Below are 13,078 nucleotides of genomic sequence, written 5' to 3' on the forward strand. Positions count from 1 at the left end.
TTCTATAAATACCACATGAAAGTCTTTCAGAACTGTATGTGGTAAAACCCATAATTTCCCCCAAACAACTGGCTTATTTCTTCCCTAACAAACAAAAAGAATTATATGAGCAATGAAAATTCCCTTTTCTCTTTGGCTAGGAGAAACTAAGACCCAAATTATACAACAGAATTTGACTCCTATGGCTTACATATCTGCATTTATTAGCTGTCCTCCCATCTTACATTTTGTTCTATCCTTTTTTCTTCCTCTAGACTTTGTTAATTCTATTTTCCTATTTTAAGGCACTCATTCCTGGAAACCACATCCTTTTCCAAACAAGGTAGGACATAAAACCATAGAAAGAAATCCATTCTACTTGTCTTTTAAGGTATCTTCTAAGGAGCCAAAAATAGAAAGTGACTGAATGGAAGGTTTATGCTCAGTAATATTATCCATGACTTAATCTCCTTTAAGTTACACATTTTATACAAGAAATTTTACAAAAATAAAATGAGAGCTGTTTAGTAACTGTACTTACATAAAAACAGAATGACTCTCCAATTCTTCCACATCTGTATGTATACAACAGTGATGATGATATGTAAAGATATTCACTACGGCTTATTTTGTAAAAACAAGGGACTGAAAACCACCTAAATATACATAAATAGGGGATTTTAAAATTAATCAATAAAATTAATTATGGTGCATCCACATACAATTTACCTTGATTCATGGACCTAAAATTCCAGGTTCCTATGCAATATTGTTCTTTACAGCATCGAACTTTACTTTCACCACCAGGCATATCCACAGCTGAGCAGCATTTCTGCTTTAGCCCAGACTCTCCCTTCTTTCTGGACCTATTTCTCCACTCTTCCTCAATAGCATACTGGACACCTACCAGCCTGAGGGGCTCACCTCCTGGTGTCATATGCCTTTTCATACTGTTCATGGAGTTCTCGAGGCAAGAATGCTGAAGTGGTTTTCCATTCCTTTCTCCAGTGGAATGGAGGAATTTAAATTAGATGACCATTATACCTACTACTGTGGGCAAAAGTCCTTTAGAAGAAATGGAGTAGCCCTCAGACTCTACACATGTACACCACCAGATGGTTAATACCGAAATCAGACTGATTATATTCTTTGCAGCCAAAGATGGAGAACCTCTATACAGCCAGCAAAAAACAAGATCTGGAGCTGACTGTGGCTCAGATCATCAGTTCCTTATTGCAAAATTCAGGCTTAAATTCAAGAAAGTAGGGAAAACCATTAGACCATTCAGGTATGACCTAAATTAAATCCCTTATGATTATATAGTGGAAGTGACAAATAGATTCAAGGGATTAGATCTGATAAGAGTGCCTTAAAAACCAAGGTTTACAATATTGTACAGGAGGTGGTGACCAAAACTATCCCCAAGAAAAAGCAAGAAGGCAAAGTGTCTGTCTGTAGAGGCCTTACAAAGAGCTGAGAAAAGAGAAGCAAAAGGTAAAGGAGAAAGGAAAAGATATCCCCAACTGAATGCAGAATTTCAGGGAATAGCAAAGAGAGATAAGAAAGGCTTCTTAAGTGAACAATTCAAAGAAATAGAGGAAAACAATAGAATGGGAAAGACTAGCGATCTCTTCAAGAAAATTAGAGATGCCAAGGGAACATTTCATGCAAAGATGGGCACAATAAAGGACAGAAATGGTGAGGACCTAACAGAAGCAGAAGACATTAAGAAGAGATGGTAAGAATACACAGAAGAACTGTAGAAAAAATATCTTCATGATCCAGGTAACCATGATGGTGTGATCACTCACCTAGAGCCAGACATCCTGGCGTGTGAAGTCAAATGGGCCTTAGGAAGCATCACTATGAACAAAGCTAGTGGAGGTGATGGAATTCCAGCTGAGTTATTTCAAATCCTAAAAGGTGATGCCGTTAAAATGCTGCACTCAATACATAAAATTTGGAAAACTCACCAGTGGCCACAGGACTGGAAAGGGTCAGTTTTCCTCCCAGTCCCAAAGAAAAGCAATGCCAAAGAATGGACAATTGCGCTCATTTCACATGTTAGCAAGGTCATGTTCAAAATCCAAGTTAGGCTTCAACAGTTATGTGAACTGAGAACTTCCAGATGTACAAGCTGAATTTAGAAGAGCAGAGGAACCAGAGATCAAATTGCCAACATTCACTGGATCATAGAAAGAGCAAGAGAATTAAAAAAAAACAAAAAAACAAAAAAACAAAAAAATACCCTACTTCTACTTCACTGACTATGCTAAAGCCTTTGATGTCGATTACAACAAACCTCGGGAATTCTTAAACAGATGGAATACCAGACCACCTTACCTGTCTCTTGAGAAACGTATATGCAGGACTAGAAGCAACAGTTAGAACCAGACACGGAACAACAGACTGGCCCTAAACTGGGAAAGGATTACATCAAGGCTGTATATTGTCATTCTGCTTATATAACTTATATGCAGAGTACATCATGGAAAATGCTGGGTTGAATGAATCACAAGTTGGAATCAAGATTCCTGGGAGAAATATCAACAACCTCAGATATGAAAATGTATCACTCTAATGGCAGAAAGCAATGAGGAACTAAAGAGCCTCTTGATGAGGGTGAAAGAAGAGAGTGAAAAAGCTGGCTTAAAACTCAACATTCTAAAAACTAAGATCATGGCATCTGGTTCCATCACTTTATCGCAAATAGATGGGGGAAAAGTGGAAACAGTGACAGACTATTTTCTTGGGCTCCAAAATCACTGTAGATGGTGACTACAGCCATGAAATTACAAGATGCTTGCTTCTTGGAAGAAAAATTATGACCAACCTAGACAGCATTTCCAAAAGCCAAGATTACTTTGCCAATAAAGGTCCATCTAGTCAAAGCTGTTGTTTTTCCAGTAGTCATGTATGGATGTGAGAGTTGGCCCATAAAGAAGGCTAATCACTGAAGAACTGATGCTTCTGAATTGTCGTGTTGGAGAAGACTGTTGAGAGTCCCTTGGATAGCAAGGAGATCAAACCAGTCAATCCTAAAGGAAATCAACCCTGAATATTCATTGCAAGGACTGATGCTGAAGATGGAGCTCCAAATACCTTGGCCATCTAATGCAAAGAGCTGATTCACTGGAAAAGATCCGGACGCTAGGAAAGATTAAGGGCAGGAGGAAAAGGGGATGGCAGAGAATGAGATGGCTAGATAGCATCACTGACTCAATGGACATAAGTCTGAGCAAACTCCAGAAGATAGTGAAGGACAGGGAAGGCTGAAGCATTGCTGTTCATGGACTGCAAAGAGTTGGACACAACTTAGCGACTGAACAATAACACGGTACCTCCATATTTAAAAGAATGAGTCAAGCTTACATGAATTGATAAGGACTAGCCTCCAAAATGCAGTATCATATGAAAAAAGAAGGTATAGACCAGGTTTACTTCTTGCCATTACTTTATGAACAGGAAGAATTTTGGTTACTCAATTATAACATAGTCATATGGTGGAATACTACAGATTCATTAAAAAATGAGCAATTGCTTCGTGTACTGATGATAAAGAAAGACCTTCAAGATGCATTTTTAAGAAAAAGAAGGTAAAATGGGGTATATTGCATGCTTTCATTTGCACCAAAGAGGTAGGGGTGGAGATATACAGGAATTTGCCCACAAATACGTAAAATATTTCTGAAAAGTATACAAAAACCTGGTAATATTGTCTAACAAGGGGTATTTAAGGACCTGAACACACTTCCTCTTATAAAATAAATACATTTTTAAAAAAATTAATGGGAAAAAAATTTAAACCTGCACAAAATTGCTGGGAGAGAAACAAAAGTATCCACTATAGTTAGGGGAGTGGGAAGTAATGAGAATTAAGGCTAAGAATGCTCCTCCTCTTCCCTTTCATCTCCCCTGTGAATATCTTCCATTATTCACTGAAGGAAACTGCAGAATCACTCAGCATCACTGGACTGTCATTTTAAAGGCATGCGGTTGATTCAATTGACTGAAAATGCATATAACATGAACTCCACATCTGAAAACTGCCATTACAATTGCTACAGGAGGGGAGAGTGAGGAGCTCAACTACATTTTTCAAAGCTTATCAAAAAATTTCGAAGGAGGAAACAGTGTCGTTTCTGGGCCAGAAGCGGCTCCTTGGGACCACGTGTGCATATCCTTTCAGGCAGCATCTCCATGTGGCAGGTATTTGAGGGCAGATGGAGCAGCTGAACTTCCAGCCACTAAAGTACTTCCTTTCATTTGACCTGATATCCCAGGCTGAGAAGCGCTAACATTTCTGGTCTATAAAAGTTAAGACCCACCCAGATTAACTGAAATGGGAGTCCTAGGAGCATGCTAAGTTGCTTCAGTCGGGTTCACCTTTGTGCAACGCTATGGACTGCAGCCTGCAGGCTCCTGTGTCCAGGGGATTCTCCAGGCAAGAATACTGGAGTGGGTTGCCATACTCTCCTCTAGGGGATCTTCTCGACCCTGGGATGGAACCCCCGTCTCTTATATCTCCTGCATTGGCAGGCAGGTTCTTTACCACTAGCACTACCTGGAAAGCCCTCTAAGGAAATTAGTAGCTCTCAATAGTAAGATATAAGGATCAGTTCTAATCAGGGGAAAGAATGAAGGAACAAGGTAATTTCTCTGAACCTTGACTTGCAAGAAGACTCATCCTCCAAAACTACCTGTGCGAAAAAGTCAGACTTCTTCAGCGCTGATTTTGGTGTGGAATCTACATTCCAGGACCATTTGAAGTTACCCAAAGCACATACCATTCTTAAATAACCTTTTCATGGAAAGTGGGTGGTTGGTTAATCTTGAAGACTACTTCCTAAGGATGTGGAAATTCAGATTGAGGGCTGAAAGTAGTTATAAGATGGTCCACTGCCTAGCATTTATTCCTACCTCCAAAAATAAACCATGACATTCTGCATTCTCACCCCAAGATTAGAGGAGGAAGCTGAATTTAGGCAGTGAAGCACGCTCAACTCCATTCAGCTGGCCCAGGACTTGCTGGCAATCTTCAACACAGCTCTGCGTAGCACAGCCTGCCTTGAGATTCCCAACCACTCCTGGTGGGATGCATACAGTTGTACGGGTATAGAAAACTGCCTCATCCATAAAATGCTGATTCATGTCCGGTGCAGGCTGCCACAGCTGTTTACTACTAATGGAAAGGCACTCACTAGGAACAGTGTGGGCACACTAGAGGTGGCCTTCAAAATCACTTCCGGTATTTCTCGTTTACTCTTATTTTAAAAAAAGGATTCAAAATCCAAATAATCAAAGAAGGGTGTAATCTATGTATTTTGTGACTAGGGACATGAAATCAATGACTAACATAGGGCGCGAAAATGAACAAATCATGTTCCTTTCATGAGGCTGGATTTCTGAAACCAGATGTGAATTGAAGAATAAAATATGAATTTTAAGTGTTTCATTTACTGTATCAAAATTCTCTGCTTCAACTAATAACCATTTCATTTGACATACAGAAATAATGAATTCAATAATTTGCTCATCATTCTTTCTAGTGATCCACAATCATTAGCCATAACGCATATTATCCAAATGAAATTATTGGAGGTACAACTCCAAAACAGTTTCAGAATGAATTACTGTTTCTCAGTCCTTGAGTTAGTCCTTGAACTAAGCTGTAAGTTTATCAAGCGCTTTTAAGAATCCAGAATTTTCACTTTACATGGCAATTGTACAGTTGCAGTCTTTACTAACTTCGGGGCGGGGGACGGTAGGAGGAAATGAGGTTTAGAACTAGCAAAGTAAAATCAAACTCTAGGTGTGCGTTTTATATCTCACCAAAATCTCCAAAGAAACATAACAAAATTCCCGCATTTTTCCTGGTCTTAAGGAAAATTGCTCAAGGACAGCCAAAGAATTCAGAAACTTAATAGCTTTGTTGAAACCTAGAACTAGCTGCATTTTGAATTTTTCTCCACACCTTTACAAAGTGCTTGCAACAGAAACACTATTGTTACAGCCACATAGAGAGCCAAACCTCCCAGTAAACAGAAAAACAACCATACAGAAACGCAATGTCTAGATCCTATATACTTTAAAATATAAAGGAAGTTCTCAGTGGGATTTAGAGCTGCAGGGCACCTTAGAAATCCACTTGTAAACTGGGAAAAGAGCCGCTGAGAAATGTTAAATAGCTAATCAGGTACAAAAGTCACAACTCCACTCAGTGGTCTCAAACTGTCTAGTGCTTTTAGTTAAGAACTGTTTCCACGGCATACATGGCTTTTTAAAATCAGAGAAACACCGAGAAATCTTTATTACTGAGATCTCCACTTGTTAGGAGTAGAGAAATTGTTAAAGTAATTGAAATGTGTCATTAATGTGATGGGAAAGTTAGGGAAGTTAAGCAGAAATAACTACAGAGCAAGTAACAAGTAGTTTGTGATCCTTTGAGTGATTAACATGCTGCGTTCTGTAAAGATAGACCCATCCAGTGTGCTGCAAACATATTAAGAAACCTCCCTTTTCCAGTCCAGAGTTATATCTATAGTTAATAAAGGTAAAGTCCAAGACAGTTAATTAGAAACTCCAATTCTGAATCCTCAACATGTAGAGATCTGTTTGAGTCAAGAATACAAAGAATCAAAGGATAGAGGAAGGTACAGGTATGACCTCTGAAAGCACAGTGAAAACGTAACCTGCCTATTTCTGGAACAGGGCTTGCTTTCCTCGGCCAGGTGGAAGTGTTGGGTGGCATGGGCAGGATGCAGGATGGTTCCTGTGCCTGCTGGGGAGCATCTCTGGTTCCTCCTTTCTCAGTCCCAGAGGAAAGGGCAGGAGGTCTGGCTGAACTGCGGCTGGACTTGCAGGCTGAGCAATGCAAGCCCCATGCCAGGTGAATTGTCCATGAAAAGGTGGGCAGCAAGTGAAAATGAAATACAGCATCTTTTGGGTAAATACATATACTCTACTCACATAAATATTGAGTCAAAACATCTCACATGTGCTCAACCAAATGGAATAGCCACCACAGGGTCAGTGCTCTAGCCTGTGAGACCTCCCTCAACTTACACCTTTCCTAAGGGACAAACTGGGAGGTACTGCACGCAGGAGGGAATTGCTCCCTTTTGCTTTGCTGGGCTGATTTGAAGGAAAATTTCAAAGTGAATCATTGAGAAAAACGAGAACCAGGGCACCCTGTTGAGGAAGGGAGAATGTTCCTCATGGGAAAGGGACTCTGAGATTATATAAGGGTCAGAAAGGCAAAAACATTTTTCACGTTAAATTTCCCAGAAGCTGTTTGGAATTTTTATAGGTAATCCATTACCAGATATAACTGTTAAAGAATAGCAAGTCTATTTTCCTCGAATAAATATAGTGACAAGGGTTTAAATTTCACAAAAGCTTCCTTTAAAACCAATCAGGAGTTTTCCTTCCGTCCCCAACAAGCCTCTTTTTGGTGCTGTTCACTCCTACTTTGAGCAGACTCACCCCCAACATGCACATTCCTCTGCCTGTTTATAGCAAAACGACGACAGAGGGATCTCTGAACTGGCAAAAGATGCTGGGACCAGCTGAGATTCTGCAAAAATAAAACACAGGCAAGGAAGCATCCATCTTTGAACTCATCTTTAAAGCTCTACCATCTATAATATTAATGGTAAAGATCCATCTGGCCCTTTTTAAAGGCATTTTATTTTACTGCAACAAAGAGAATCTCAGAACCATTTTTTTTTTAAGATAGGCAGTATAAAGAACAAAGAATCTAATGGCACAGAAGGACCCATCCCACAACACTGTGTCAACACCAGTATTCCTTTATATGTCTTTAATTCCACCAGATGCACCTAATAGGGTATACCTGGAGTAGTTTTACATGCTTTACAAATGATAATTTACTTCAATTTTGTTATGGTCCTAGGAGGTATTGTACGATTTTAGATCCATTTTAGAGATGAGGAAAACAAAGCAGAGAGGGACTGAATGATCTGTTAAAGGTCACACAGCTAACAGGTGGAGGAACTAGTTTAAACCCAGGGAGTCTAGCTCCAGAGCCCACATTTCCTCCACTATGCTGCCTCTCAAACTTTCATCAAACCTGAGATAAACTGGGGTTTGTGAAGGATCACCTTAACGCATTTATCACCATTTCAATAACTAACTCATGCCATGTTGCAGCTTCCTCGGATCCAATGCAAGAAGGAAAAGATAAATACTATCAAATACTATATTTGACTGCTTGTGCTGTCTTTCAGAAACAAAATGAAGGTACAGAAAATTAGAGTGTCCCGTGTCTGCTGGGAAAACTACTGCACAGAAAATGAAATGCTAGGCAATCACTCGGATGTTTAAATTTTGTCATACCACTGGACTCTTCAAAGGTCTTTAAACTCATTCAAATTCAGAACTGCCAAGGCAGTGTGTATCAGAGCAAATTTAATTCCAAGATAAAGAGACATAAAACAGCTCTTTCTGGGGGAATTCCACAGTTGATGAACCTCTAAGAGAGTTTTCTCCTCAAAATTCTTTAAGCACAACAGGCAGAGTGCAAATCTCCTCCGCTTGCTTCTGCCGGCTGCCCTGGCACGCTGCCTTCACGGGAGGCGCACTCCAGCGCGCTCAGCCAGGCAGCCTCGTCCTGGGTGGGGCTGGGGGCCTGTGCACACCCCAGAGTGCTGCAACACTCGATTTGGGGGTGTTCAGAAAACTAAGGCAGGAAGGAAGGTAGTTTCCACCTCCTTCGCTGTGAAGCAGTGAAACTACCTTCCTTCCTGCCAAGAAGCTACTTATCTTTTATTCAGGAGAGGTGTGTACATTGACTGGGTCAAGAGAAGAGTCCGCTCTTCACCTTTTGCTTATCAACACCTGACTGCTCTTCACATTCCACACCTGTGGCCTCCAGCTGTGCAAACACCTCTGTGCCAGTGGCGTAAGTGGCACCATAGAGTATAGTTCATCAGGTATCATTCTTCTCTCTGACCATCTTCCCTTAAAAACAACGTGAAACAGACTAACGAGTAGGGGCACAGAAGCTTTACATTGTTCTTTTGTTTACCAAAAACTTGAGTTACCACCATCTGCCTTTAATAAATGCAGCAGTGACCCAGCTGTGCACCCAGTCTGGCCCAGTGGCTTGCAAGGAGCGGGCAAACAACCATGAGTCCCCTTTACCTTTTCCTCCCTAACCAGAGATGTCAACCCAGGGCTGTTACTCTCCCTCTTTCACAAAGTTAGGGGCAGACATCCCCAAAGACTGAAATAACTAAGGGAATGCCTAGATTTCTAAACTGAAATTTACCTGATTCCTCACCTCACCAACACTTCACTAAGGCAGGCTCCTCCCTTTGTAACTCCAGTCTTTTTAACCACCCTTCCATATTTCTCTAAGCCCCTTTTTTATTACTGTTAAAAACACTGGAATACATAGAAATCAACTCAGTTCCACCATCTAACCAGACATACCAATCTAGGGATCCAAAAATATTGCAGAAATTTACTTGACTGTTTTGTGAATTTTTTTGTTAGGGCAACTGGGAAAGATAAACTTTTAAGATGTAGATAAAAAGGTGGGAATGAATTTCTCAAACTTCTGGGATGTGGCTCTGATTTCTACCATTAAACTATCCATTTGTAACTATCCATTTGTGATTATGGAAAAGGTAAAAAAAATCAGTGTTCTGATTTGGCACTTAGTACATGATGTTGACTGCTCATAGAACTTCAAAATGATTTTTTTTTTAAGTGCTATTTGATTATACTGGGTGGTCCATTTAGAATCTAGTCAATACAATCTCACTTCAAAAAAAAAGATTTACAAATAGGCCACTTTATACAACAGCTATGGCAAGGTATTTATAAGTGCTGTAAGATTCAGAGTTTATTTAGTGTAAATACAGTCTAGACTTATTATCTTACCCCCATCTCACAGCCCACAGCCAAGAGTAAGCCTGATGGGAAAACAAGAGCTGGAGATACTGAGGACAAATGCTAAAACGAGCGTCCTAGGTACCTCTGTGAATAACAGAACTGGCACCTTACTTTAGGAGGGGGGATTCCGGTTGGAAAGGGGCAGAATAAGAGGTCAGGGGCAACTCCCACGTCAGAACCACACCAGGAAGCCTTGCTCAGTAATGAGCCCTCCAATGCACAGAGTGAAGCCATGACTGACCGTGGACAGCCCGCCCCCCCACAGATGCTGAAGTCCCTGGCCGATACTCACGCTGACACTGTCCCCAGGGCCGGCGGGCCCAGCCCCAGCAGCAGTCAATCCTCCCGCCGTAACGACACAGGCCAATGGATGACACTATTTGCCTGGGCCACCTACCAAACAGAAGGATTCAAATTAAATAAAGACACTCTGGAAATTAAAAATAATTTCCTCCTTATTACTTTAGAAAAACTTTTTAATCACACCCAACAATTTTCTACGAACCCTTTCATGCCTGAAGAAATTACACAACAGAACACCTTCAGGGAAATGGTTCTGCTATGATCTAATTTCAAACCTCAGACAGACACATATACAACAGTACAAGAGCGGAGGGGGAAAAGGAGGGGAAGATCCTTTCTTACAGGGAAATAGCACCAGCTAAAACCAAGAATTCTCAAGGCTGCCACTCACAGGATGGTTTCTGAAGTTTGAAATAAAACAGATTCCTCAAAGGCCCACACCTGTTACTGAGGGGAAGGCCAGTTTTGGCTGATTCATGGTAAACTTAAAAGTATTAAATCAGACATGTCAAAGCAGAAAAAAAGAAAAAAGTCTGCCTTGTATAAGGGGGTACATGTGGGAAGGGGCAGAAGGAGGGGACGTTTCTTAAAATCAAACGGAACAAAACTTTTTGAGTTATGACTCTTCTGCAAAAAAAATTTTCAGAAAAAAAAAAAAATGTACTTGAGAAAGACTAAATGAAACCAAGGAGAGTTTAAAGTGTAGCTAACATCTCAAGTGTCCTTGTAGTTTGAAACTTTCCTGCATCAACAATTCGTGTTACCGTCTTCTCTAACATAAATAAGGGCTAAAGCAAACACTGGATTTCAGGATCGGATTTACCAACCAGATTCCACTTTGACACCTTATTTGGTACATCGGTTCCCTGTTTAGATTCACACTTACCTCGACGACTCTCCCTGCCTGCCCCCCAGAGGATCAATATTTTAATCGTCTGTTTTAGATATTTTTAAGACATGAAAATCTATGCATAATCATGTGATTATTTCTTGCTGCAAATATGTGTGCAAGAAACGGACAGGATATTCAAATGTGGGGAAATCATTGCTTTAATAAAATAAAAGCCTCTGGCCGCTACCCACTTTTTTTTTTTAACTTTACTAATTTTTTCATTCCCCTTGCCTTCATCTCCCGCTTCTGCCCCCGAGCCCAAAGGACAAATAACCCCGAACTTTACATTTCCTGAGACCAAGTGATAAACAAGCGGCTGCGCTTTTTCTCTTCAGCGCTCCACTGGCTCCCCTCCGTTCCTTCCAGGCACAAGAAAGCCAATCAATCGTGGAATTGATTCGTTCCAAGGCTGCAGGTAAAACAGGTGCGGCAGTCTCTCGGGCTGCGGGGGCGGGGGTGAGGGTCACTGCACGAGCGCTGACTGGGTGGCGGTGGGACCCAAGTTAAAAATCTCTCCTGGGTGCTGCCGCCTGTTTTCTGCTTAAGCAGCAGCGATGGGCGCTCGGGGCGAGTCTGGTCTGTAATTGCACCGAGGTGGAGTAACCAAGCACGCCCTCCCGACACACACACACACACTCTCACTCTCGGGAGCCGAGCTGGCAGCCGGGGCGAGGGCTCCTCGCTCTGCGGTAGGAGGAGTGCCTGAGTGACAGGGGAGCGCAGCAGAGCCTGGGGTTGTTGGGACCTGTCAGAGCACGCAGCAGTCAGGCTCGCCCGAGGTCTCGGGAGCTGTGTGTGCGTACAGGCACTCACACACGCGCGCGCAGCGTCCTCGCCCCGGCCCCTCGGTCCTTATTTTGAGTCCTCCCTCCCACCAAGGAAACCAAGTGGGGAAGCCAATGGGTCTCCCTCTGGAAGCACAGCGGCTTCCTCTCCCTACCCTTTGTGTGAGTCACCGTGACAGCCCCCAGCCGGGATGTGGCCCGGACCACCTGGAAGTTTCCCCACTGCAGAGCTGTCGAAAGCAAGAATTTCCCACCCAAGGGATGTCCCGCATGTCACCGCCTGTGGGGCAGCTAAGCCGCGCCCTCAGAGCCCAGATGCCGGGCTCCAGCTACCTTCTCCCGCAGCCCCGAGTAGGGCTCGGCGGCCCGCCCCGCAGCGCAGCCTCTCCCGGGTTCCCGGACGCGCAGGGGGCGCGCCCTCTAGGCCTTGGGCAGCCACTGGTGGAGACGGCCCCTCGACGGCTCTCCTCCCGCCGAGACCGTGCGGTGGCCCGGCTTCTGGCCCGAGAGCAGAGAGACAGGACCCCAGGACGGTGTGAAATTAGCGCGGGATAGAACAGGAGAGGGTCCCCGGGGACCGACTTACCTCCCGTCGAACTCCGCGGCCGCCTGCAGGTAGAGCGAGGACCCGAGCACCAGCGCCAGGAAGAAATCCATCTCGGGCGGCGAGTCCCGGGCGGAGGCTGAGCTGCAAGCGGGGAGCAGGTGGCGGGTGCTGGGGGCGCAGAAGAGGCGTGCTCGGCTCCCCCGAGGAGCTGCGGCCGCCGAGGTTACTGCCGCCCCTCTCGGAGGAGAGCCGCGCGGCGCGCAGCCGGAGCAGGTCTGCTTGCGGCGTCCCGAGCCCCTCCGGCTCCCTCCCCGCGAGGGGAGGCGCTGCCCGGGAAGCCGCGCCGCCTGCGGGGAGGGGCGCAGGGGCGGGGGGCGCGCGTGCGCTCGGCTCTCCGCCCTCCGGTCCCCGGGTGAGGGGTGAGGGCGCCCGGCCCTTCGGCGGGAAGCTCGGGGGCGGGGGCACTGCAGGAAGGCAGAGTCTCTTGGGGACCAGCCAAGCGGGGCGAGCGCCAGGCTGGGAGAAAAGTTGCCAGCCCGGCCTGGACCAGGGAGAGCAGGGTGCTCGGCAGGAAAGTCTGAGCCGGGGAGGAAAGGGGCCCGGGGCGTAGGTGCGCGCTCCGCGGGTTCCTTCCGAACAGGTGGGGACCGC

General features: G+C 44.1%; 1 protein-coding gene across 5 annotated transcripts in view; it reads right to left on the bottom strand.

The window, feature by feature from the left end:
• The window catches only part of NPNT (nephronectin), a 77,609-nt gene extending 64,759 nt beyond the window's left edge, over positions 1–12,850 (bottom strand). Inside the window, exons 1-2 of one of the 5 annotated variants that reach the window (XM_018049240.1) lie at positions 12,467–12,850; positions 10,193–10,293 (exon numbers count right to left, since the gene is read on the bottom strand). In XM_018049240.1, the coding sequence (XP_017904729.1) occupies positions 10,193–10,293; positions 12,467–12,537 (172 nt within the window). In that variant the 5' untranslated portion in view covers positions 12,538–12,850. The remainder of the gene's footprint in view (positions 1–10,192; positions 10,294–12,466) is intronic. The other 4 variants (XM_018049241.1, XM_018049242.1, XM_018049243.1 and 1 more) reach the window with 4 other exon arrangements.

Source organism: Capra hircus, chromosome 6 (genome assembly GCF_001704415.2).
Source record: "Capra hircus breed San Clemente chromosome 6, ASM170441v1, whole genome shotgun sequence".
Lineage (NCBI taxonomy): Eukaryota > Metazoa > Chordata > Mammalia > Artiodactyla > Bovidae > Capra > Capra hircus.